Source organism: Tympanuchus pallidicinctus, unplaced genomic scaffold, assembly GCF_026119805.1.
Source record: "Tympanuchus pallidicinctus isolate F22 unplaced genomic scaffold, pur_lepc_1.0 scaffold3, whole genome shotgun sequence".
In the NCBI taxonomy this organism is placed as follows: Eukaryota; Metazoa; Chordata; class Aves; order Galliformes; family Phasianidae; genus Tympanuchus; species Tympanuchus pallidicinctus.
Window position 1 is genome coordinate 27,374,176 of NW_026294747.1, and position 26,535 is coordinate 27,400,710.

Here is a 26,535-nt window from a genome sequence, read left to right on the forward strand (position 1 = left end):
CAGGGCAGCAAGGCCAGCACAAACATAGAAAGGTAGCTCCTATCCCTCTACTACGCACTGTAACTGGGAATTGAGATCACAGCTCTCTGACACCATTTTCCAATGCCTTTGTATGTCATGATCACCACAATTCAACCAGCAAACATAGGAAGAAGGACAGAGAAGCACGCTGGAGCAGAAAAGCAGGATTCTGCATTAAATATTAATATGGGTTACTCCCATAACTCTGAAGATGCATTCACATCCTTTTGCCAAAACTCAGATCTGCCAGGAGTTTGGCTACATTTCTCAATGACAGGAGACTTGCTAAAAACCACACCTCTTCCCAGTTCCTCTCAAACAAATAATAGCACTCAATTTTCTGCCATCCCTGAAAACACAAAGTGTGAAACACAAACTGTCTAGAGAGAACTGAGCTCTCACCACTGACTGTAGAGGTCAGAGAAATTACACTGAAACAACATCCAGGTTTCTATCCAGCACAGCACTCCTACAGCCCTATCCTCGCCCTCATGGGTGGTTTGGGGCATCATTCCTGTGTGCCTTGCACACAGCACTACACTGCTTTGGAAATCCCCTTTCATTGTGTTCACCAGACTCCTCACTTCCTCTTTCTTCAAGGTAAAAGCACAGTGTTGGAGGGACAGAAGTGGAAATGTCACCCTGGCTTTACTGGCATCTATTTCCCATCCTTATTCTGGCACAGTTCCTTACTCAGCAGTTACGTTTCATTTTCCAGTTTAAAAAGATACACGTACATCCATGTACCAACAAGAGGGATGTCTAGGAGAATAAGGCTGTTGAGGTTACTTAGCCCATATTCTCCCCCTAATTAAAATTCTGAGGTTTAAAAAATGAGCATTTATTTAGCATCAGAAAACTGATCATGGCTGAACGTCCAGTTTCTTCTCAAGGGAGTGAGATTTTTGGAAAGGCACTAAGCTGCATTTTTCAAAGAACTCATTTGTCTCAGATTTTTTTTTTTTCCTTCTTCTTTTCTTTGGCAGCATCTGTCTGAAGGAGCAAAGCTCAGTGTTAAAACACAGGGCAAGGAGTGAAGGGGAAGAGTGCATGCCAAGGTCACATCTGCAGCAGCAGTGACGGCAGCTGCACAACAGCAATATTAAACCTCTCTCTGGTGTAGGATACACACACAGACATTTCTTAAGAGCAAAAAATCCACATTAATTAGAGCAGTTCCCAGAGCAGAGCTGCGTGGCTGGTGTGGCAGCAGGTGACTGAAAGGCACACAGTGAGGGTGGGAGCAAGGTGCCCAGCTGTAGGACAGCTTCTCAGCTTTATCACCACCAAGTTTGGCAGTGCAGATGGGTCGCAACTGGGGAGCCGCTCAGCTCACTGCCTGGGAGGAAGCAGTGCGACCTGTGCCAAGAAGCAACGGGCACCAGAAGGACTGAAGGTGACTATTTCAAGCGAGTAGAATGAAGATTACCTACTCTTGCTGTTGTTTTTAAAGCACAGTAGGAGGCATCAGCTCTCCCACCTCTCTCCTAGTACTCACTGCACCTCCTGGCTTCTCTGTCCAAAGCTGCTACAGCACTCATACACTGCTGGGGGCAAGGGCACCTTACAGGAACTCCCTGCAAGCTGGAAACCTCGGAAGAAGCAGAGCAGAACTGGAATGCAAGGAGATAATGGAGCTAGAGCCCATTCACGATGCAGAGAGCAAAACTGCTCTGGTGTCTGCGAGGGTCTAATGCTCAGCACCATCTAGTGGTCGTCACCTTTGGCAGTCACACACAGAGCCATGGGTCTGTTTGATTTATGGTGCTTTTCCCCTCCATAACCAATTTGTCAAGAGTCGTGCAGCCTAGCCTGACATTTTCCAGGGCTCTGTAAGGATTGCTCAAGTTCTAATCTCATTGCTTGGACTGACTTTCTTCCTCGCAAGGAGGAGATGTTTTTCCTAAGGGAAAATGTGTAAAATAGAGGCACTCTTTTAAGATATCAGCAGAGTGATTTGAGATATGCAGCTGAATGACATCCAGTATTGCTGCCATTTATCACAGGGGAGCCAGAGGGGGAAAAAGAGAATGTAACGCTGTAAAACATATGGAAAACATTATCTAAATAGCACAAATACAACATAAAGCCACACACACAAACAGTGCACAGATTTGAGCTCCCCATAGCCCTTGCTAGACAAGTTAGGATAATGAGTTTTTATTCACAGTGCATTTAAAGGAGGTCCCACCCTCATTTTCTCAGCCTGCCATCAGCAGAGTCCCTCTGCTTTTATTTACAGCTGAATGTCCTGGATGGAACTGGAGAACAGAGGAAAAGGGGAGAGCAACTGACAGATGTCCACCGATGCAAAGTACCGTTAGGCATTTCCCAAAGGGTGATCTATCAGAAAGGACATGCTGCTAAGCAGTATGAAACCAACACATGGCAGAACCCCACAGAGCACACCACAACGCAGAACAGCTCCTTAAAGAAACACTTTCTGGGGAGAAAAGGACCTGGACAAGCAGCTCTTCCCTTAAGCCTACAGGTTCACCTCGGCCTGTCTCTCATACTTGCCCCACTGGTGCCGAGATGCATAAGCATCTTCTCTCTTTTGCTCCCTAATCACCACACAAACTTTCCATTTTTAGGTGAAGAAAGATAAAAGCCATATTTTATATCATTTATAGCTGAAGCTGGAGTTCTCCTGTACCAGGAGAAATGGTTTCTTACTGTTAGAAGATGACATCATTATTTTACAGTAAAAGCCACAGCCATATTTTTTTTTCTTCAGTCTTCGTTTCTTCCACCATCTTGGAAACAGAACTCATCCAATAGCTTGCAAAGACCAGTAACAACAGAAAGATGGTTTGGCTCTGTCTCCTGGCTACCAGCACTACTGAGGTAGCATCATGCTGGTGAAGTCAAACAGCACAGGGACAGCTAAGTGGGCAGCGAGAGTGCAGCAGCAAGCTGGTGCAGAACTTCCTTCCCACAGTCACCTGCAGCTTACAGTGCCATTCACAGTGGAAGAGCAGCCTGCTTCGAATGCAGGGGATTATGTTTCATCCATACCTTTCTGGCTTCCCCCTCACTAAAGTTAACCATGCTGGCTCTCTTATGTTACCCACTCTACACATAAGAGCATATAACACAGCTGTCTTGCTGCTGGGTTGATACAACAGGACAAGCTGTGTCTCTGTGGAAAACTCCCAGAGGAAGAGGGATAAGTCTTCTTTGCACTTCTCTCAAAATGCCTCCCGTTCCTCCAAAGCAATGTACCCGAGGATGGGGAAAAGCCTTTACATTGCTTACATAAGGTAACACAAATGTGAGAAAGTGCTTTAAATTGTCCTTATTCCCCAAGAACCAAAGGATACTGGGGACTGGGGGAAGGATGTGACAGCCTGCAACAGACCAAGGGAATGAGAAAAGCAATTAGGGACAGGCCTGAGCTACTGAAGCATTGCCCCATGCAAAGATGCCTGCTCATCTGTGAAGTTACCTTTTAGGACTGCTGTTGTTTTTCTGCTTGGAAAGCAGTCCTCCTGGAGGCCTGAAGGAAGGAAAAGGAGATCCAGGAGCAGCAGTGGAACCTGACCTGCTGGTTCATACCAGAGGTGCCACTCCATCAGCACATTGCATGCTGCTGAGGTCAGTGGTGGCTCTTTGTCCCCTGCTTGTGCAAAGTCCCGTTCCCCAGAGACATTTAGGCCCTGCACCAGAGCATCGAGGTACCTTCTCAAGGGATACCACATTGACTTTACAGAGGAGGAAAAAACAAAACAAAACAAAACAACAACAAAAAAACAACAGTAAAATCTGTAAAAAGAAATAAAACCTGTAATAGAGAGTGCAGAGTTCAGATCTTCTCCAGGGAGTCAGAGTAATAGAAATGCAACAGGAAGACAGCTTCCATCCCCAACATTAATGAGTAATGAACAGAGGAAACACAAGGAGCCCACAGGGATATGCTGCCTTAGCCTTGTCAGTCACGAAGGGTGACAGCTGAGACCTTTAAAAGCTGTCACAGGAAATCGAGGCCCTCCAAATGCCAAGCCTGTCAGCAGCATAATTAACATGTCATGCGTGGCCTGTTTGAAAGTACAGTACTTACTGCAGCTCCAGGCTGTGGAAAACTCTGCTCACCTGGCACTTCCTGCCCTGTGGAATTATGCCAAAGTCACTGCACAGCCAAGAAAAGGCAAACTGTAATGTTTGGGAAGACAGGAATCAGTTTGCATCCCATACAGGAAAGCAAACCAAAACACCAAAGGTGCTGCTGTTCCTGCAGCTCCAGAGGAGCATCTCTGGAAACAGAACCCAGTGACATGCTCAGAAAAGTGCTGAGTAAGACATAAGTGCCAGAGCAGCAAGACAGACCTCACAGTTTCCCAGCAGCGTTACAAACATTTTAGTTATTTTGTTGTTATCCCTGGCAAAAATTCTGGGGTAAGCTCACTGAATTGTGAGAACAAGAGGAAGAAGGCTGTAGCCCGATGGCCCTTCCTTATCACACCCCTTCCCCACAGCACCACCCTCTGGTCAGCTTGGCAAAGCACAGCCTAGCCTCGAGCCTAGAGGGTTTGCATCTAGAACTGCTCCAAGAAGTCTTGGAGTAAGGGCTCCTAGAAGATTCTTTGACACAGTTCTGGCATCCCAGCTTGGCCACTTTTGACAGCTAATTTTACAACAGCAACAAATCTCATATGGCAGCAGAACCTGCACAGCTTCAAATGCTGCTGAACTGGAGAGGGTGACCAAGATCGGAGCACAATAACCTGATTCCACACAGAAGAACAGACACCAGATCCCACCTACGTTATGTTTTCCTGAGGTAAATGTGTTCCCAAATTTGAAATAACACTTTAGCTCTTGCCTTGCCAGAATAAATTCTGACTTTCTTTCGAGCCTTCCTCAGGTCTCACACAGACCAGAAGGAATTTAACAGGTTCTCCAAGCACATCCATCTCACAAGGACAAACTGCTTGAAAGGGAAAGGATGGAGGCAACACCTATGGAGAACTCATAAACCAAGTAGGTGTGAGGACTGCAACAGCTGGAGGATCCTCCCCACTAATCTAGAGGTAGCAAGTGAGAGGTTAAAAGGAAACATCCCTCCATTTCTGGCAGCATACCTCAGGCAAACTTCAGATGATAGGTGTTACTGTAAGGAATGACAAAGATGGAGTAGGACACGCAGGAATAAGAGAAAAAGCAAGCATGCAAAAAAGGGGAAAAAAAAGAGCTTGACTAGTGGTAAGTCTGGTAAAAGAGCAGATTTATACTGAATGTAACGATTAGCAAAAAAAAATGCATACAGAAATTTAATCTGTAGACTGCCTTTGTCTTCCTCTCATCATTGTACATTCCATAGTCCAATCAACTCTACAAGGAGGAAACAGATGTTTCTCCCTGTTAGTCTGTAACCCAACAAAGCCCAGCAAGTGCCCATGATAACCATATGCAAAATCTACTGAATAGTAAAAAGCACAAATTTGATTAAAATGCAGAAAATGTTAAATCACAACCATCTACAAAAATACTGTATTTCTACGCAGTAAATATACCATTTCTCTCTTCTTTCAGGTTGACTTAAAATCACGCAACTTAAGAATATCTTACAGACAGCAATGAGGAATCTTAATTTATATTTTACAGGAAAGCTTTCCTTGCAAGCTCCTATTTCTGAGGTGATCTGAAAAGATAAAGGTCATTTGAGATAGCAGGTTAGTCAAAGTCCAGGGACCATTAGTCCAATTCCTGTCTCAAAATGTTTTGTTTGTTTTTCCCCTCAGTAAACAAAAATGACAGCAGTCCTGTGGTCAGCCCTTAGGTTCCTGTCAGGAAGGATGGTTTTATCAGCAGTTCATGCATCAGAACAAAGGGAGAAAAATGAAACAGCAAAGAAGTGAGATGGATACTTGGTATTCCAGACTGTTGAAAGGGGTTTTCTGAGCCACACAATGAGCTCTCACTGCCTGAAGTCAGCAGAGATAGGAAATAACACTATCTGAACATAAGCTCAAAACGGTTTGAAGAAATAAAGTTATACCCAGGCTGCTGCTGTAGACAGGAGGGTCTCACTGAGATTACAATCAGCAACATGAACGAGCACAGGGATAGTACACATTTGGATAGATGACTTTTTGTTAAGACCTGCCAAAGGCAAAGGCATAACATTTCCCTTATAATGAGAATGGCCTAATTTGCAGTTCTGCAACAAGAATTATTTACCTTGATTCCTTTCAGCAGGTTGCTACAGCAGCTCCTCCAGGATGGCACAAACACACCATTTCTCCATGGCTCCTCTTAATCTCAAACAGGCTCTGCTACAGGGTGGTTTTCACCCCTGGCCTGTGAAATTTCTTGAGTTGCCTGATAGTGGAGACTTTCCACCATAAACACAGCAAGTCCAGGATTCTGTCCAAAAGTTATTAAGAAATACACAACATAGCGTGAAGTACAGCAAGGGTCATACTGAGACTTCTTTACAGAAGCTTATAGAAGTTGAGCACAGTCTCATTCAGAAGTACAATTCACCTCATGTAATCGAAATAATCAAAACTGACTTCAAAGAAAGGGGGATTTATTTTTATAAAGTCGTATTTTAACTAAGGTCTAACCTCAGGCAAAAATCACAAATATTTAAGAAAGACAGTAACACATTTTTAATAACAACAATAGTAATTAGAACACACTGCCTTAAGTTTTCAAAGAATTTTACAAAAACCTTGATTAATCAATCCTCACAACACCCTTGTGAGATAGGTAAGTACTATTAGTCTCATTTTAGAGACAGGGAAACAGGCATGGAGAGCACGATCTGATCATCACCACAAATCAAATCCAAGAAGAAAACACTTGATTTTCTAGTTTCCTGCCATACATGATATGACTTCTTAAAAAGCAACAAAAAAGCTGGTCTTTAAATAAAGTTTATTTCTTACTCCTTTTAAGACACCTGGTTGAGTTTCACTCTAGTGTGAAACAGTACCTGCCAAGAGCTACTCACAGTAAGCAAGTGAAATTGGCGAAAAAGCACTTTTTAGACTCTGTGCTGTTGGAAGCTGTTTTAAAAAAAAAAAAAAAAAAAAAAAAGACTCAACATAGATGCTTCCACACTGCCAGAATCAAACAGTATCACTTCTCCTCAGGCAACAAGATACTCACTGAGGCCTATTGCAGTGCTGCAAAGACTTTGCAGAATCTGAAACAAACAAAACGAAACAGTAAGATTTCTTTGCTATTTCCGAACAAGGAATCTCTCTCTAGTGGGGCATCTTCTCCAGGAAGAACTCACTTGAGTACAACTGCACTGAAAGCAAAGAAAGATTTATTATCAGGAGATGCTGGTGGTGCAGCCAAGGTGCACATCTATCTCTTGAAAACCTGGAAATGTTCACATATTGTGCTCTATGTTAAAAGAGAGGGTCTGGAGGCACCAGACATCCCAGGAATAGAAAATAACTCCCAGTAATCAATTAGAGCAGAAAAATTCCCTTGGCGTATAATTCCTGCACTGAACTATCCAGTGACAATCTGGGATTAAAAATTCCTAACCACCCGATAAAATTCAAGTCAGCAGATTAACTCTTTGTAAAATGTCAACTCACTGCTGCCTGTTCACAAAGCCAGGCTCTGATGTTAGTGGAGAAACAGAAATGAAAATAGTCTTTCCACTTTCAGTTACATACATCTATTAGACACTATCATAAGTCCAGGAAGTTAGTTTCATGACAGCTCCACCTGAAGATCCTCCCCATACTTTCGGATCAGCTTCGTGTGGTTGTGGTCCACTGACCACTGCTCTGGGAGATGTTTGGGCTGCATGCTGTCCAAGAAATGCTGCCGCCAGCGTCTCTCCAACTGCATAAGGGAGCGCAGGCCTCCTTTAGCACAACACTGTACCACCTTCAGTCCATGTGGCACGTAGCTCTCATTGCAGATCCTGCCAGGACAAAAGCGGAGTTTATTTTCACACAAGTCCACTGTCAGACTCCATTTGACTCATCTAAAAGGAACAGCAAGATGCTTAAGATGCCTTCAGCTGCTTGGTTTAATTACAGCCACATGGTAAGCTAACCAGGAGGGAGAATTAAACTTTGCTTCAGTGCCAGACTGCTTTCTGGAACACAGCTACAGTGGGAAGCCGGGTTCTTTGAAACGAGAAAGAGTTATTCTTTTATAGCAATACTAAATAAAGCTCTCAAGGCCCATTACATGCTCCTCAGGAGACGGACTGCAAACTTCCAAGGCAAGAACAATATGCTGCTCCAGAGCCTCAATCCTGCCCATTGGACTCCCTGCCTGGATATGTACTGAGATGTAACACTGGCACATTACAAACAACAGTGAGCTTAACAAGGAGAAAATATCTTCATGCAGTGAGAGATCAGATACTAGTTAAAAGATATTTGGGGAGGCTGAGAGAAAGATGAGTAAAGGAGACAAAGACAAATCATACCAGCAGTCTCCCACTCTGACACGTCCTTCAAAAGGAGCAGAAAATAGTGGAAGGGATGAGTGGTGAGTAAGAATAGATGGAGATTTCTGGAAAATAAATGGAAAGAGGGGGGGAAAAAAAACACAAGGTCTACAGTCCACATACCACTACCAGGGTGGGGACAAGGCAGTAAAATAAAAACACAGGAAGAAATCCAGGGTTTATCTGTCTGCTTAGAGACTCATGATAAAGCACAGACAGTTATCTCCTTTCTCTCCTTGATTTCCAGTGAAGTTTATCAGAGTACTATAAATCCAGACTCTTCAGGTTTACACAAGCAATAAAGTTGTGCTTTTAGAGGCTTTTTTTTTTTCCTGTGCAGAACAACTCCTAGTCTCAAATTCAGAAATCCCTTAACTTGACGTTATTTTATGAAAGGTACTTCATATACCAAGGAGACCAGCAATGGGTCTCATCTTTTTTTCATTTAAAGGCTTAGCAGGAAAATGTCAGCATGTACGAACCTCAGCTCTGCAAATGCTGCTGGATTTTGATTTGTTTCATTCATATTTACCCAAGGCTTCTTGTGTAGATTTCCTTTGCCTGAATTCACATGCTAACATAAGTGACTAAAATGTTATATCTACAGCTGGGATTATTATACCTGGTTTCTAGACCAGCTGCTTCCTGCAGCATCTCTGGGGTCACAGCTTCTACGTTAAAGAAGTCCTTGATGCCTTGTAGGAGTTCTGCCTTTCGAGGGTCTGGCAGGCTGTCTGCATTCAGCAGAGCTCGGGCCCCGGAGCGCACCTGCCTGCGCAGAGGGTCCTCCAGCAGACGCACTCCTTCTTCAGAGCCAATAGGAGCACCAAACTCCTCAGCCAGCTGCTGCTTGAGATGGTTGTCATAGTAATTGGAGATGGCATGGCAGGAGGTGCAGAGTAGGAGCACGTCATGGGAGTTGTGGTCCTTCATCTGAATGGGGAAGTGCCTTCGATACTCATGAGGAACAATGTTCTTTCTGGAGAAGAAGCAGAGGGTTCACTAAATTTACCTGGAACTGCCACTCCCCAGTTCCTTTTCTGGCCCATAAAAGCACAACTAACAATACTGTAGTTGTACTAAAGTACAACAGATAATATTGGAAAACAAAGAACACGAAGGACAAGACTCACAAAGCACTAAGAGGATCCGCAACTCCTAACTTGTATTTCTCTACACAAGCTTTCTGTTTATCTCCAGTTTTTCTTCTTGTGACCTCACAGACTTCAGGTCACATAAGTCTTTCAAAAACTTAAGGATCAAGTACTAGCAGAAACAGTATATTTATTTTTTTCCCACACCATGGAAACAGCATGTGTTTGCATACTGCTGCTCCCTGTAATTAAAATAGTAAGACTGTACAATCAGTGAATATACAGATGATAATAGTATATTTGAGAACTTGGCTTATGTAATTATTATACTAGAGCAGAAAATGACACTCACCCTGGCATGGGCTCACGTAGAAAACTCCAGTGGAGCAGATCTCCAGAAGAGATCTTTCCCCACTGGCAGTCAGCTCTTAAATGGGTCTAGGAGAGGTGCAGCCAGGCTCCATCCCTTCTTGCAGCACAGGTGAATTGCCTTCACCTGTGCTCCCGTGGCTGACTCATTGCTCACCTCAGGTGATCAATCAGAGGTTCAGGCCATGATTCAGCAGCCCCACACAAAGACATGTACAAGCCAGCTCCTTCCTCACTAAGAGTGAAGATTGGCCTGTTCAGTGTCAAACTTACCCAGATGTAATTGATCATGGAGCATTCAAACAGCAGTGGACCATCCAAGATGTGAACAAGCACAGTGTTTCAGGCAACTAACTTCTTGATGCCAAACTAGATGCAGACTTCAGTCCCATTTTACGTGTTTTTCCCTTATCCCACCGAACAACTCACCGAATATAGGACTCCCGTTTGCCACATACAACACACAGGTTTTCTTTAACCATCAGATAATAATCAACTTCAGACTCAGGACGTCCTGAAGGCTCAAACCGCAGCTTCACAACAAATGGGTCTTTGCTAACTAGATCTGAAAGAGTAAAGGCAAAGAGAATATTCAAGACAAATTTGTATTTAAATCTATAATGATGTTAGAACAAGAGAAACATCCAGAACAGCATTTTTAATAAAAAGGGTACCAAAAATCATGCCCTGTGAATGAAATACAGTACAAAAGTGCTGTATTTCAAACACCAGCTGGAAAAATGGTATGCTCACCTCCAATCCCCTTGTCCAGATACCACTGAGCTTTCTTGCGATCACAAGTGCACAAGGGCTGTCCATCTGGTGCATGCAGAAAGCAGTTGTCATACAGTGGAGATTTTCTGTAAATAAGGACAGCATTGCAGAAACTATGATAGCATAACAGATTTATCTATAGCGATGCACCCCATACTGCAGCCACCTGCAAATCAAGCATCAGCTACCTAAGACCAGAACTTTAAAGTTTCAGTAAGATAATTTGTTTAAAACTTAAGTGTGAAGAGCAATTACTTCATTCTTCCAAGAGCAATGTTAAAAACAAACAAAAATCCCACAACACTCTTGGAGCACAGTATTCACACAGTATTTGCTCAGTCCACTGTATATTCACACAGTGAAGTTCTACCAACTGGAGAAAAAAAAAAAAAAAAAAAAGCAATCTAGCTAAAGGATTTCTGCTGATGTCCTTAAGGATGAGCAGGAAAAAAAAGAAAGCAATAATGTCATGGCAGGAATCTTTCCACCACACAGCAATGCTTCAGCTCTAACAACATCATAAGTGAGAGTACATTCAAACTAAACATGCTTACAGAAGGGAAGAGAAGAAAATGACTTTTGAAATCACATCCAATCTTATTACAGAACAACAGAACAGTGTGCTGGAGATACTATAATGAACAGTGAGTCTACAGATCTCTCATGAAATCAAGCATGGTTAAAAACAAATAAAACAAGCAAACATAGTGAGATCTCATTCTAGCTTGGAATGCAACTTCGTTTAAATTTCAATCTTCCCATGAGGTGCAATCTCTGTGCTCTCTATGACACAGGTTACAAGTTCAAAAACAAAATCTGAAGAGACTTACTCTGTACAACACAATATTGTTAATGACTGATAATGAAATCAGTATTACAGATTACATTACAATGTCATCCAGTAAACTTGAAGAGGAGAAAACAAATACTGAAATGAATGTTTTTTCTTCCTAAATACAGGTAGTCACAGAAAATTTCACAGAAAATCACATCCATGTGATTCATTTTATTAGAGTGCATCTAAACAAAACCAAACATGCTGGTTCTCCATGTTTCCTACTGCACTAAGAGACCTCTCCTACTTGTTTTATTTAAAAGAACGAAACTTGCAATAGCAAAAGACCATAGGAATTTAGGATTTGCCCTACAAAACAGCCTGCTGGCTGGGGAACCTAAATACAGCAAAAGCTATCCCCGCAAGGACAGAGTAGAACTGTCCCCTCCTTTCTCCATGGCCCACACAGAAATGCAACACTGTCACTGCTACAGATGGTCCTTCCCGCACTGCCTGGCACCTCACATCATCTTTCAGGTCTGCTCAGTCTCTTGACACCTCTGAACTGGAGCAGTTCATGAGGCAGATGCTGTTCACAAGATCTGCTCTACCCAGTTTTACACCTTTTCCCTGGTGTCTCAATATTATAAGGAAAGGTAAAAAAAAAAGATATCCTCTCGATCTTTTCAAGACTTAATACAGATCTGAGTGCTCCTGCCAACTTTCAATAAAGAAAAGCTGGGAAAACAGAAATAGGAATTGGTTCTCATGACTGCTGAGACTTGTGTTTCCCTCCCTTGCTTGGATTATCCACTTTATTTAACAAGTAGAGCAAGGAGTATCAATCAGTTTTCACCTGTGGTTCAAGGAGTAAAATTTACTTAGATATTTACCTTGCAGAATATCCCACACCCAGAGGCTTTCGCTTCTGCCTCCGAGGATCTCTCACTTGCTGACTGCCAGAGGAATGGACATTCACCAAAGATTTCCGATTCTTTCCTTTCTGAGGAGAACGTGCCTCTCCACTCTTGTCCTCTCCTGTGCTGCCACTTTTTCTTCCTTTAAATGGGATATCCACCAAGCCTTGGCATTTACTCAATACTTTTTCCCAAACGGAAACAGAGTTTTCACCTTTAGATGTAGCAGGGAGACAGGCAAATCCCAGCAAATGGAGGAACAGAGCCACCGAGACCTGGGCATCTCTAGCAGCATAGAGAACCTGCAGAAAAGCATAGACATTGACACACTGGCAAATAGCAAACACTTCCAAGCACAACCAAAGCTGGATTTATTTCTCTTCAAAACTCACAGAAAACTCTGGCAGTTAAGCCACACTTTTGTACCACTGCATATGCCACGTTTTAGGGTCACTCAGGCCTGAAATGCTCACAGGCACTCCCACACACTGCCTACTAACATTCAACGTGATTATTTGTCCTGTCACTCCCTCTACTGGTCACTGATATCGTAGACATCCGCAGCATGACTGAAGAATGTGAGCAATGAGGGAAACCACAATAGCATAAAGATGGTGAACGTAGCTTTGGTTTTCAGCATTTCTCTGATACTGCTCTGACTGTTATGAATGGGAAGGGGAAAAAAGTGAGGATTTGGGTGCACAAATATTTCCAGGGATCTTGCCTTAAAAATCTTCAAGAATTAAAAGAAAGCAAGAGGCAAGAATCCACTGAGAATTACAGAAAATCACCTTCACAGAAAAGGAGGGAAACTCAGGCATAGAGTCCATAACTGACTTCACATCACAGATACACAGAAGCTACTGAGGCAGAACTCAAAGAAGGCACAAATCTCCATATTACATTGCCTTTCCTCTCATAAAAAGGGTCCCTTTTTCTCCAAAAACACTAAGTTAAAGTGGAAGACACACCTGATCTTGTGTCAGTTCTTCTGCCTCCCAGTTGCTGCAACGCATATGAGGAGACTTGTCAAGCGGGCAGTTCAGGACTTTTTCAGCTAAAGACTTAAGGCTAAGGCAGTTGTGAAGTAGATCCTTCCTTTAGTTTTAACAAAGAAAGTGAAACAAACATATTAAAAACAAAACTAAACACTCATGCAAATTCGGATGGCCTCTTACAGCCTGATTCTGCCAGAACTGAGTGCACTTGATGCATGACTCCCTCTCAAGCAGCATATAGCCAGCTGCCTGTCAGCTTTACAAGCCCTCCCCCTCCACAAAAACGTCCATCTTAGACTTGGCAATTATCTAGTGTCTGCAATATGCAGAACAGGCAAGGCTGGGAGCTGATAACATTTAAGGCTGAAGTATTCTGCTCTGAACTACCTGCTTATCAAATAGAGAGATCTGGCATTGAGTGATGGACTGTGTGTCCCAGGGATTCTAGAACAGAATCCAACCAATCCAAGCCTGGAGATATTTTTTGAGGAATACAAGAGCCAGGAATGGCTCAAGAGGAATCCTGGCTTCTAGGGACAAGAAGTCCATCCTCCACAATACAAAGGCACCACTAGGTGAGCAAGGTCATGCTCCACACCACTGACATCACACATATACCAAACATGAAGAATATTCAAAGTAAAACATTTTATTTTAGGATCGATGAGGAATGACATCACAACTGCAACCTATAAATGGAAGCAATGTCATTATAAAATAATATTAAAACTAGTTTTAGTCACTTTTCAAGAAATCCTGTCATTCAGCAGTTCCACTTATGTGCCACTAGCATATTTACCCATACCAGTAGGCAGCGTACTCAACGTCTGCATACATGGTGATCACTCTGCCTGCATTATATCACGGTACTTGGCCTTTATACAGGCTGAAGCATGATACTCAGAAAAGCCTTTACAGGTATTACAGGAGAACACTGACATGATTAATACTCATGAAGGTTTCCTTTCATTTCAGACCACAAAATACAGGCATGACATGTTCTTGGGATGCTGCTGTCAATGCTCATGCTCTCCAAGAGAGTGCACCACCTTGAGAACTCCATACCTACCTGGCATCATCCAGCACATAGAAACCATCTTTTAAACATTTAAACAATACAAATGATGCCCTCAAAACATCTGCCTTTGTCTTCAGACACTCACCGCTGCCTCATGGCTAAATACCGGAGATCCACACTCCCTTTGACTGGAAGACTATAATCCTGAAGTAACTTGCAGGCGTCTTCCCAGCATCCTACTCCTACTTTCAACACAGCATCATCTCCCATGATGTCCAGGAGGGTCTTTGGGATAGGCTGTCCGCTGGCAACAAGCCTGGGCAACCGAACGAGAATGCAAAGGCCACTGGAAGAAGCCATCTGTAGGAGGGATACGGGATTTGCTTTTCCCTCCACAGATACCTGAAAGACAAAAATCACAGGCTGAGTTTCAGCATTACTGGTAAAACTGCAGCTGGAACAAATTATAGAAGAGGCCACCAAAGACGGGAAATACTTGTCAGAATATGCAGTCAAGAGTTGTTACATGCATCTAATCTTTTTTTCCCTTGAACATTAAGTGATCTGTCCCACAGCTTATTATTATTGTTCCACAACAGCTACTTCTTCAAGAGAAATTTTCCTCCTCTAACCCCTACCCCCCATAGGAGGGGAGCTTAATCCTCCTCAGCATTCCTTAATCCTCCTCAGCACAAAGTCACCCACCATATAAGCGCTTATGGCAAACACATTGTTTAACTGCGGTTATACTAATGAATATGATGTGAATAAATTTCCAGCCAGAAACAATGGCAAAGTCGAGCTTTATAAATGACTCGAAGTCTGCGTTGAGAGTTCACATAAGTAAACACACAAGCGGAATCAGAGCCTTGCTCCCTGGGACAGCCAGTGAGCTCTAGCTACTATCAGTAGATAAGAACATCTCCAATTCTGGTTTATTATCTTTGAGAGATACTTTCCCCAGTACGTAGCTGGATTTAAGATAGCATAAATCCAAACCACTTTTACAAAATCACATTTAGAGAAACATGATACAAAACACAGAGCGCTTTTGAGCCATACAACGATCACCGCACATTTAGAACCAGATTTATCACAACAACCCAGCAAACAAATACAACTACGAATGAATTCCCTACCATCGGCCGATTTAAACGCGAGAATAATCACTGTTAGCGGGTACTTCGCCGGTGCCACGAGGGATAATAAGTTTCAACGGTAGGCCAAGTTGCATCCATTCGGTCAAGGACTCGCCCCTCCCCAGAGGCAATTCGCAACCGAAAGGAGAGGCGCTCCGATCACTCACCCACTCGCAGTCCATTCCAAGCACCGGCCACTTCTCCAGCTCCTTCTTCAGCAAAGGCTCCACCCGGTCCCACTCCTGCCGCTCCGACACGATCACTATATCTGCGCCGAGGCTCCTTTCCACCCAGGAAAGGGTGGGGGACGCGAACAGGGGCAGCGCTTCTCTGCCCCCCGCCTCGCTTTCTTTCTCCTCCGGCCGCTCCCCCGCCGCCTCCTCCCGCAGGCGCCCGCAGCGCGCTCTGCCACTCCGGCGCTGGGCGGCCTTCCACAGAACCAGCCCCCCCGCGGCGATACCCAGCAAGGCCGCCAGAGCCACGGGCACGGCCGCCTGCTTGGGCATTTTGTAACCCTGCGCTTCACCCTCTCGGAGCGGCGCGATCAGGTTTTATCATGGCCTGCAAAGAGAAAGGAGAGGCGGGCGTTAGAGACGACGTAGCGACACGCGTTCCGAGCTCCGAGACACCCACGTCCGTAGCTGGACGAGGCGAGCTCCGGGCACGGGAAGCATCCTGCCGGCGGCGAAGCCCCGCGGCCGCCGCTCAGCTCGGCGCTCCCCCGGGTGCCCCCGCAGAGCCCCGATGTTCGGTCGCTCGGGGCTCCTCCCGGGACGCGTGCCGCTACCCCTCTCTCCCAGCTGGGCCCCGCCGGCCCACCAGCCACCTGCGTTTCAGCGGAACCGGCTGCAGGAACCCCTCGCGGGGCGGCCGCGGCGCGCACCGGGACGCTTAGAGAGGCGGACGCTTCCTCTTCCCCGCGGCTGCGGGCGGCCCGTGGGCGCCGCCATGTTGTACGGCAGCCGGTCTCGGGGGCGCCGCCGCCGCCGCCACTCGGGCCTGCGGGCGCGGCCGCGGGGGAGGCGGCCCGCAGTGGGCGGGAGGACTGCTGGGGAAGCGGCTGCACCGTGGGGTGAGCGGAGCGAAGCGATAATGAGGAACAGGAAGCGGTGGGGAGAAGGGAGTAACAAAGGCGGGATGGGAAATAGAAACAGGAGCGTCGCCTGCTTAGCAGAGAGTGTGAAACAGGTGGAGGGAAACAAAGGGGGAAAACGCGTGGAGAGGGATAAGGGTTTAAGAGAGGGATCGTTTCTGTCAAAGCTCTGGAGAAACACGTGTAGAGAACTGCAGAGACGTGACACCGTGCCCGGCACACGGAGAGCAGCTGCAGCCACTAGGGATTGTCACCATTGGGCCTCAGTGCCAGCAAACAAGTTCCCAGCACCGATCTCGTGGGAGCTCACAGACGCCAGAGTGCCTCACTCCTTCACATTTCTTCACAGTTCCCCTTGTTTCCAAATGTGCTGACAGACCCCAGCTATTTGCATCTGCACAGAGGAGACCCCAAGGCCACGGGAAATATTGCTTCCGATGGCTCTGACTGTGGCAAACTCCATTCTGTTTTACTCTTTGCCTGTTGCAGAGCTCCCTAGCAGCTGGCGTTTTGCAGAATGCTGCAGCACAGGGGCTGTCCCCAGGGGAAGCGCAGATGGAGCAGTGCTCAGTTTGGGGGAGATCAGTCACAGCCTAAGCTGCTGCTTGCTCTGGGAAGCAGACCCAAGCCCAAGCACAGTGAGGTGGTATCAGAGCTCACAGCTGATGGGATCACCTCAGGAAGTTTGTTTTCCGTCAAATTGCCTGGTTTGTGCACGCAAATCCTTTTAACTGAAAGTAACAGCTCCTGCGTGCTGTCCTTCTGCAAAGCCCCACAATCTTGCTCTACAGGGGAAAAAAAAAAATTGTCTTCATTTTCACATTTATTCCCCAGGGCCTAGAGAACAGTGCAATCTGCCAGGCTGCAGTGACTCCCACCTGGTTCATTCACCCCCACAGGAAAGACGGGCTTCTCTCTCACAACCATACATGAGCCGTGGCTTCTCCACCCACCCCCTGCCAACCAGTGTAGCAGACACAGCTGGGAGCTGAAATGCGGGTCACAGGGCAGGATGCTGCTACTCTGAGGCTCATCACATGATTCAGTGTACAGACAGGAGGACAAGCTGGAGTAGCCTGCCTGTCGCAGAGAGTTCCCACAGTTACATGGGGACGTTCTTTTGTCTTTTCTTCTCTCCCTCCCCCCTCTCTTCATTCTCCTGCCTTCTCCAGAGCATATACTGCTTTGTTTTACAGGGTCATCATCACCTAGCACAGACCTGGAGCACCACTAGGATATTAGCACAATTCCTGTTAAGCCTGACTGACCACTTCCTGCTCCCTTGCTGCAGCACCAGCATTCCTTAATGACAGAAGCACAGATTCAGGGAACTGAGCTGGGGCTGAAAAAAGTTAACATCTGGAGACACTACACACATACTTCAGAGACCATGTAATCAAGAGCAAGGGACAGGAAGAAGACCCAGAACCCCTCTGTGAAGACTGCAGAACCCAGCTGCCCTGTTAGGAGGTGAAGGGTATCTGTAAAAACTCTGTCAGAGACTCAAGAACTTAGAAAATCCGAACAAATCTGCAAAGTTTATTAGAAGTGTGCTGTTACAAATAAACTGACATCCACCTAGAAATCTGAAATAGACCAGTCTTTCCTTTTACAAAGTGTTTGTTTTAGTTTCTAAGGTGATAGGAATTTTGTGTAAATTCATAAAGGAGGGGGAAATAAAATGCCCTAGCATTTATCACACAACGAAAGTCTTGCAGAGAAGATCCAATGTAATACCCAAGCTTTTGAACAATAATGGAATTGTATCCTTAGCTGCATCTAAAACCTTTGTTCTCTATGGCATCACTGACATCAACAGAGTCCTGTAAACCACAAGTCTCTTTAACAGCTTGTCTTACTACCTACATACTTGATAAATTCAAGTATGAACATTAAAGTAAAAATAAATGAAAGTAACAGATGCACGAGTGAGCTCTGGCAGGGGAAAAAAAAAAAAGTTCCCAAAGCTTGATGGGGACACTGGAGAAGAAAAGAACCAAGTGAGTAAAAAGTAACCAAGTGGAAAAGTAACCAAGTGAGTAGACACCAACTACTGGCATAATCTTACTTACGGGAAATCTGTTGCAGCTGGTAACTGAGGCTTTTACATGCCAAACAGCTAAACTTACTTTTTCTTCTCTCCTTGGTATCTGATTTGAGATCTTTACAGAGACCGCAGCCAGAAGATTCATTTTTAGCCTGATTTCTTAAGGAAGTCTGTTGGCTCTTCTGCCTGTGGATCCCCTTTTTGTCCTCCCTTTCCTTGCCAAAAAAGCATGTCTAAGCCATTGCCCAATTCCATCTAAATTTGTACAAAGAGATAGAGCTTTCAAAGGTGACTACTGTGAAATGCAAAGCCAAGCTTGAGATAGACCATAATAAAATTGCCACTGATAAAATGGCAAGCATGTGCAGACGCTGCTTAATATACATCAGAGAATCCACACAGCAGTGCCACATCAGGACAAATCCATAGGAAAGCAGACTTTGCTTGTTATGCTGATCACAGAAAAAAAAAAATATATATATATATATATACACACACTTATAATCCCATTAGCTCATCCTTTAACAGAGGGAAGAGTACAGTAAATGACTCAGTGTTCAAAGGAAAATCAATGATAGTGGAATATCAAAGAAAAGAGGCTCCAGTCAAGACTTAAATTGCTGTTAGCAGACAATGAGCAGAGAGCTGCATGTAGTCCCCACTAGCTCATTAATAACACTCCATTTGGGCCCCATCCCAAGCTACATAAGAAAGCCAAACTCACATTTCAACTGCTAATGTCATTTATCTTCCTCGTGTGGATGCTAGTAACCCCATGACTATATATTGAAATAAGTAATTCTGAGTAGGATTTGTTTTAATAAAGCTGATCTCAGGGAAGTAGTAGGACCACTTCTTTTGTAAAAAGTCAGAATGACATCAGTTTGAAATCAACTGTCAAGCCACATCCATAAAGGCTCAGTTTCACAATGCAACAAGGTGGAAGAAAGGTTTAGCTCCTGATTGAAAAAACAATTCTGCTTCCCTCTTCTGCCCATAGCCTTCCTTCTGCTGCCACACTTCTACAAAAATGGATGCCAGTTTGATTCAAGGAATTTAGCGAACAGAAAGCTAGTAGGAAAAATAGAGTTTTCTTGTGGTTTAACTCCTTGGACTGCTCACCACAGAGCCAGATCTCAGTGAAACTATATCCTCAGCCAAAGGATGAATCAACTGCAACTCAGTCAGTGCAGGAATCTGCCAGAGTTTGCATGTTTTGCAAAGAATCTGATCTGCTTTCAGAGGTGTGAGCTGCCAGATTGATCCCATGAGGATGAGCTGTATTAACATGAATCATCATCAACATATTTCTTCATTAATTGCCTACTCTTTCACTGTAGGAATAGAGAGGAATTTCACAAATCCATTTCTTGAAGAGCTGATCAACTTACCTAAATGGCTGAGTTCCAGAAGATAAAGTAAGTTGGCATCAGCTAATGGTTGCTGAGAAAGTGACATTCCCTACATATCCCAGAACTCTGCTTCCAGCTACACATTCCTGATTGGCCTGTGCTGATTTTGGCACTCATCAGGACACTTCTGTGAGCCAAATGAACTCTGAAAAGTGATAGACAAACAGGTCCAAAGAGTAGCAGCACCAGTACAAAGAAAGTGACAGAGCACAAAGCCAAGAAAAGTAAATCCTCCTTACAGGAGCTACAAGTCATTAAATAGGCTCGGCTGCATGTTAAAGCTACATCTTAAGCTGAACAGCCCCAAGGGGTGATTGGGAGAATGGTGCTTGTTCTTCCCACCTTTCAGCTCTGTGAAATGAATGAATAAGCAAAAGACAAAAAACCCAGAAGCTATCTAGTTTCTGCTAGAGGGAATAAACTCTATTTATTTATTTAATTAACGTTATGGCTAAAATATAATATCATCTTCTTTGCTCACTCTCCTTTTCCTTCTATCTCCCCATACATCCCACCATCAAGTAAATAAATAAATAAAGACATGACCCCAAGCCTGTTTTCAATAAATAAAAGCCTTTACCCCTCCCCATCTCCTTCTCTACCTGTCTCTCTGGTGCATTTGTAGACTGATTCCACAGACATCAAACTACCAGCAACTTCTCCATTTCCACTGTGGATTAACCAAAGCCATTCAGAGGCTCAGCAGAGCTCAGAAAAAAAAAAAATGTACTTGAGCCTCACTGTGTTTGACCTGACACAATTACTTATGCTTCACTTTAAATCTCATTTTACCTATTTAGCCTTCCTTCCAAGTGTTCTTAGACAGATTCTCCTCACGCTGCGTCACAGAGCTCTATTCTGCTTTCATCCTCCCACGTTTTTTTTCCAGAGTTATCGCATCTGAAATACAAGTACCACCTCTATGCAGATGATTTACAGATCTGCTCCTTTCCCCTCAAATCATAACCATTTTCTCTCTCTGGGGATGACTAGCAGGACGCTATAGCTCAAAGCTAGATCCTGGTTCTTTCTCTTCCCTGGATGTCCTCTTCTTTGTGTTATCTATGGATAACACCACCAGCCTACCAACCATTTCAAACTTCTATGTCAACTTTTAGCTCTGTTTGTGCAGATTCTAGCATCCAGGCTGTGCCTAAATTTAGACTTGTGGTACATGGCACCTGTAAGACAAGGCCCTTTGATCCATCCACACAACTAAGACTTTTGTTTAGGTCTTTTTCTTCCATAACTGAATTGCTCCAAACACCTTTCCCTCCAGCATTAACCAGCTCAGCTCATAACACAACAGCCTTTAACAGCTGTAAATGCCATGATTTGACAATACAGTAAAGCTGACTATAGCCTTCCCATTAACGATCAAATACACCACAGCCATCAAATGGAAACCACTAATTCAATTTTAACTCATTCTGCCAATTTGAATTTCATCAGTAGAAATGTTGATGGGATAATTCTGTACCAGCAGACATTCAAACAACATCAGGTATTGTCAGTCCCTGCAGAGGCAGAGGAAAAACTGTAGAACGGGCACAAACTGATGTGAGGACAATGTGACAGCATGGCCATACCTGGTCTGGACTATTTAGAAGTGCTGGGAAATCTGGGTGTACACAGGCCTTGAATTAGCAACCTTGAAACCACAGCCTAAGATTATTTATGTAGATAATTACTCTGACCACATCACTTCTCTGTTGGAAACATTCTGATAGTTCCTTGTCCTGTATTGCATCAAACATTGTTTACTCATCTACATTTCCAAGAGCCTCCACAGAAAGTCACTCCCTGTTCATTATCTCCCATTTCCTTTTCAGTTGGCTCTTCCTTTGTATTGTCCACTTTTTAAAATTACAATCAAAACATTTTTGTGCTTTATTTCATGCTGCTTTTGAGGCATGGAGGAGACTACAAACATCCTACAAAATTCAGCTGCTTCAGCAGTCAGTACAAACAGACCCTGAACGATCCTGTCAAACTGCAGCCTGGCCTAACCTAGGCCAGTTTGGCCCACAGTATTCAGACAGTCCCAGTATAGCTCCCTACATTAAAATATGTCCCACAAAACAGTAATTTGTGGAAGTTGAGTTGGTTTTAAAAAGTACTGTCCATACCTCTGTTCCATTCCAAGCTGCAGAAGTTTCTCACTGAGCTAGAAAAAGGCACTTCATTGATGTCACTCCAGCATGATTCAGACCCATTGTCCAAACATTTTGATGAGATTACAGCATTCAGGCACTAGCACAGCAACATGTTATTTTCAGAGAAAAATACTACCACAGTACAGGTCACAATGATTTTAAGTGTTCAATATTTTCAAAATTAATTTAAATAAGGGAATCAGAATGCAGTGCAAAAGAAACACCTACCGGCACAGTTTTAATCTATACAGTCTTGAAACAATATTGCATTTAGCAAAAAAGGCAGGCAGTCTGTTATTGGTTTTCTTTCAAATTCTGACAAGATGATAATTTCTTTCTGACTCCTTAAATACGTGACTAAAAAGCCTCAGTGAAATCTTTCCTGAAAATCCTGGCAATGGAGTTTTAGGAAGTAATTTAATTTATTCACATCTGACCATGCAAGAACACAGCCTTCCTAGAGACTAGATTCAGTACATGAAGGAAAACCTCTGGAGATTTTATTATGCCGTATCACGAATGAAAGGTTCTTACATCTATTTGTTTCAACATAGAAACAAAAATATACCTGATCTACCCAATAATTCAGAAAAGGAGAGAAAATGAACTACATGTGACAGAAGTGACAGCCACATTACGTAATGTATTTCTGGAAGGCTCTCGGATCATACAGTGATGCAAGCTGCATTGGAAGAGGAGAGGATGGAATACAAACTGCTGGAGTCACTTCAGAGTCCATAGGTAGAAGAATATAATATCACTAAACTGGGAATTTAGAAATAAACAACAGTTTTCGATGTAATTGTAATGCTGTTGAATTTCATAGCATGCAAGCAAAAGAGTAACAAAGTAGGATTTATACCAATACAATTCACCTGTGCCTGCAGCTAGGGTAATAAACACAAATCACGACAGACAGGGCCCTTGCCTCCCTACACACCTTACCCTGCAATAGCTGGCTCTCCACAGCTGGAACTGAGCAGCTCAGCTACAGGGAAGATTAAGCGTTCTCAGTTTCCACTTCCATATTAACATTTCTAATCATCATCCCAACAGAAAACATTTCACAGACGGTATAGATATTCCCTTTATATGGTTATTGTGTCTTTAATTAACCTTTAAGTTCTGATCTTTACACCTATTGTTATAACATGTGGAAAAGTTGAAATATAAGAGGTGTTCAGTGGTTTTTTAAATTCCATTAAGAAGCTGAATGTTTGTTACTTTGTTAAAAGCAAGGCAATAGTGATGTCAACTAAGCAAGCATGGCTTACAGGTGTAGTTCTTTCCCCCTCCCCCCTCCCCTCCCCTCCCCCCCCCCCCCCCCCCCCCCCCCCCCCCGGAGTCCTAACAAAGGAGAATCCCAAGCACCCAATTTTTTCTAGTGAAATTGCTTAAGCTCCTGCTGAGAAGCAGCCCCTGAACATGGCAACATCCCAGCAGCACCAGTTGTTGCTGTCACATCACAGTTTGTATCAGGAAGGGGTTTGGTTTGTTGTTTTTTTTAAAGTCTGGGGACTCCCAGTTCTTAGTGGGCACAGTGCTGCGCAGGGCAGGTTATGGCTGTCAGGCCAATTTCTCACCTTCCCAAACCACAGCTTCCCTAGGTGCTGCTTCTCAGGCACCTGTGGGAAAATCCAGACCTGACAGTTTCACACTGTAACTGTGGGACTACATACCTTATGTGTGCGGGACAGGAACCACTTACCAAACGATGCTCCTGTTGCCCCCACACAGTATCAGGAGTTAAACGTGGAAAATGCAGTCCTGTGAAGGAGAAGAAAGAACATGGTTTTTCCTTATGAACCCATTTAGTACACAGTTCAACACAACACAGTTCAGTTCCACCTCTTTAACTGTCTGTCTTTTAGGGTTGCTAAGTAGAATGAGATTCACCCTTGCTTCCTCTGGAGCAGAGTCCTGAGAGCACAAGGGGCACCCCCCTCTCATCACCATTTGAGTAGGGGGAGGGTGGAGAAGGCAAGCAGCCACACCTCGCATTGCCCACAGAAACTAAAATCAACAAGTTCCTGCAGACACACTGCTGGAAATCTCACAGAAGCTGTTCAAGGTTAGGGGAGGATAAAGCCCAGTTCCAGGAGGGCACACGTGGGCGTCTTACCCTCACACCCCTCCAGCTCCTACTCGGCCGTGCTTCGGTTTCCCCCTCGGGCCGGCAGCTCGGAGCCGGCGTGGGGGGAACGGACCGCTCATCGCCTCCTCAGGCCGGGCCGGCTTCCAGAAGCGACGCGGTGGGGAGTGGGACTCGAAACGAGGACAGGGGAGCGCCGCGATGAGCGACTCGGAGCGGCGCCCACCCGCAGTGGCACCTGCCCGTTGGCGGCAGGGAGCCTCGCACGGAGAGCGGCCGCGGATCCCGAGAGCTGCGAGTTTCTCGGCGCCCCCCCGCGCCGCTACGGAGTTAAAAACGGCGGCGCGACGTTAGAGCCGGGCCGGCGGCGGGGAGGCGCGGGCTGCAGCTGAGGATCAGCTGCTGAGGGGAGTGGGGAGGAGCCAGCGGGATCAGGAAGCGGCGGAGTGTCTAACACCTCTCTGCCATGGCTGGCTAAAGAAAAATCATCATAACCATAACAAGGGGGGAAGCGGGGGAGGGGAGGCGGCGGCGGCGGCGGCGGCGGGGGAAGGGGCGGCGGGGAAGGAGCGGCGCGGCGGCAGCATGAAGAGGCGCGGCCGGGGGGGCAGCATGCGCTCCGTGGTGGGGTTCCTGTCCCAGCGGGGCTTGGAGGGGGACCCCCTGCTCACCCACGACTTCCAGCGGCGACGCCTGCGGGGCTGCAGGAACCTCTACAAGAAGGACCTCCTGGGCCACTTCGGCTGTGTCAATGCCATTGAATTCTCCAACAATGGAGGCCAGTGGCTGGTCTCAGGTAAAGCGGGCGCTCCCCGGCCCTCGCCCCCTTCCCACCGCCCCCTCCCCGCGAAGCATCCTCCTCCCCGGCCGCTACCCTCGGCCGAGGGGGGGGTGGTGGTCGCGGCGCCCGCAGCCGTGCCCGGAGCCGGCCCAGAACTGTGCATCCCGTGTGGGGACCTAAAATGGTTGACAGGTTTTAAATGCTGCAGTTATAGTTGGGGAGGGGGATGAGGGGGGCAGCCCTGGACAAAGTTTTGACGCGAGTGTTTCCAAGACGCTGGTGGGGGTAGTGGGGAGAGGGGAGACTGAGGGGTGCCCTTTTATTTGCTGGATCCTTTGGGTTTACCCCCTTTTATATATTAACACACACACATATATATATTTATATATATATATATATATATATATATATATATATATATAAAAAATATATATTTGGGGAGGGGACACAGAAGTGCGGGGGGAACTGAGTGACGTTGGTCAGTGCTGCCAGGAGTGGGGCCAGCAGTGGTGGCCGAAGAGTGCGGGGAGGGGTGCAGTGGGGCGTGGGGACTGGCACCCCGGCACCCCCAACCCTCCCCATCTTTTGGGGAAGGAGAGGAGCATTTGTTTGGTTCCCCCTGCCCCCTTCCTCTCGTTCAGGGTGCTGCGGGCAGGGGGATTATTTCGTGGCGATGTTTTCTTTTCGGGGAGGGGGTTAGGGCTGCGCCGCCGCCCGCGGGGCTGGGGGAGGCGGGATGCTGTCAGGTGAGGATGGCGAGGGTTCGGCATCAGCTGCGGCACCGAGGGGGGAAGGCTGCGGGGCTTCGCACCCCGTTCCCCGCCGGGGAGGGGCTGCGGGGCTCGGCGGCCGCCCGCCCGCCTCCCCCCACCCTGGCAGCGTTCGGCGCAGGTGCTTCTTCCTCCTTCTCCGCCTTCGGGCCCGCGGGGGTGAGGGCGGAAAGCGGGCAACTTCAGGCCGGGGCCTGGCCGGGCGCTGCAGGCCGCGCTCTCCTCGGGCGGCTCGCAGCGATAGGCCGGGGAATCGAGGGCCTATCCGGACCTCGAGGGGCGGTGACGCTCCCGTGGGGGACCCGGCCTGGACCGGGGCACGGCCCCTCGGGGCCGCCGGCCCGGCTGAGGCCGCCGCCAGCGCGGCGTCCGTTGCAGGCCGCGGAGGAGCCTGTCGCCCTCAGGGAAGGGGGCGGAGGAAGCCCCCCCGCCCCGTGCCCGGGGCCTGCCCGCCCTCCCGCGGCCTAGGCTCGCTGCTGGCGGGACGACGGGTCGGGGAGTCGCCCGGCTCCTGGGCGCGAGGCCTCGGCAGCTTTGTTGGGAGCGGTCTCTCCCTCTGGGTGACGGCCTCGGGCGGCAGCCCAGGCACCGCCGTGCTGCTCAGACTCCCGTGGGTGGGCTGTGAGCAGAGGCAGGGCTGGGCGAGTG

At 46.1% G+C, this 26,535-nt stretch overlaps 2 protein-coding genes across 5 annotated transcripts in view; one reads left to right on the forward strand and one right to left on the reverse strand.

Moving 5' to 3' along the window:
- Positions 1-6,536: 6,536 nt before the first annotated feature.
- On the reverse strand, positions 6,537-24,658 carry EXD2 (exonuclease 3'-5' domain containing 2). Of its 3 annotated transcripts, XM_052696889.1 has the most exons (10): positions 24,367-24,658; positions 23,953-24,011; positions 15,704-16,097; positions 14,543-14,799; positions 13,353-13,479; positions 12,358-12,683; positions 10,669-10,775; positions 10,345-10,480; positions 9,075-9,431; positions 6,537-7,915 (listed from the first exon to the last, which is right to left on the reverse strand). In XM_052696889.1, exons 3-10 carry the CDS (start codon positions 16,040-16,042, stop codon positions 7,699-7,701), a joined length of 1,866 nt encoding a protein of 621 aa, XP_052552849.1. In that variant the 5' UTR covers positions 16,043-16,097; positions 23,953-24,011; positions 24,367-24,658; the 3' UTR covers positions 6,537-7,698. The 3 variants fall into 3 exon arrangements, with proteins under 3 accessions (XP_052552849.1, XP_052552850.1, XP_052552851.1); XM_052696890.1 differs by lacking the exons at positions 23,953-24,011; positions 24,367-24,658 and adding an exon at positions 16,363-16,468; XM_052696891.1 differs by lacking the exons at positions 15,704-16,097; positions 23,953-24,011; positions 24,367-24,658 and adding an exon at positions 15,537-15,624.
- A 230-nt stretch (positions 24,659-24,888) lies between these two features.
- DCAF5 (DDB1 and CUL4 associated factor 5) overlaps positions 24,889-26,535 on the forward strand; it is a 67,796-nt gene continuing 66,149 nt past the window's right edge. The window contains exon 1 of one of the 2 annotated variants that reach the window (XM_052696886.1): positions 24,889-25,132. In XM_052696886.1, the coding sequence (XP_052552846.1) occupies positions 24,922-25,132 (211 nt within the window). In that variant the 5' untranslated portion in view covers positions 24,889-24,921. Of the gene's footprint in view, positions 25,133-25,986; positions 26,009-26,535 lie in introns of those variants that run through there. The other variant, XM_052696888.1, reaches the window with a different exon arrangement.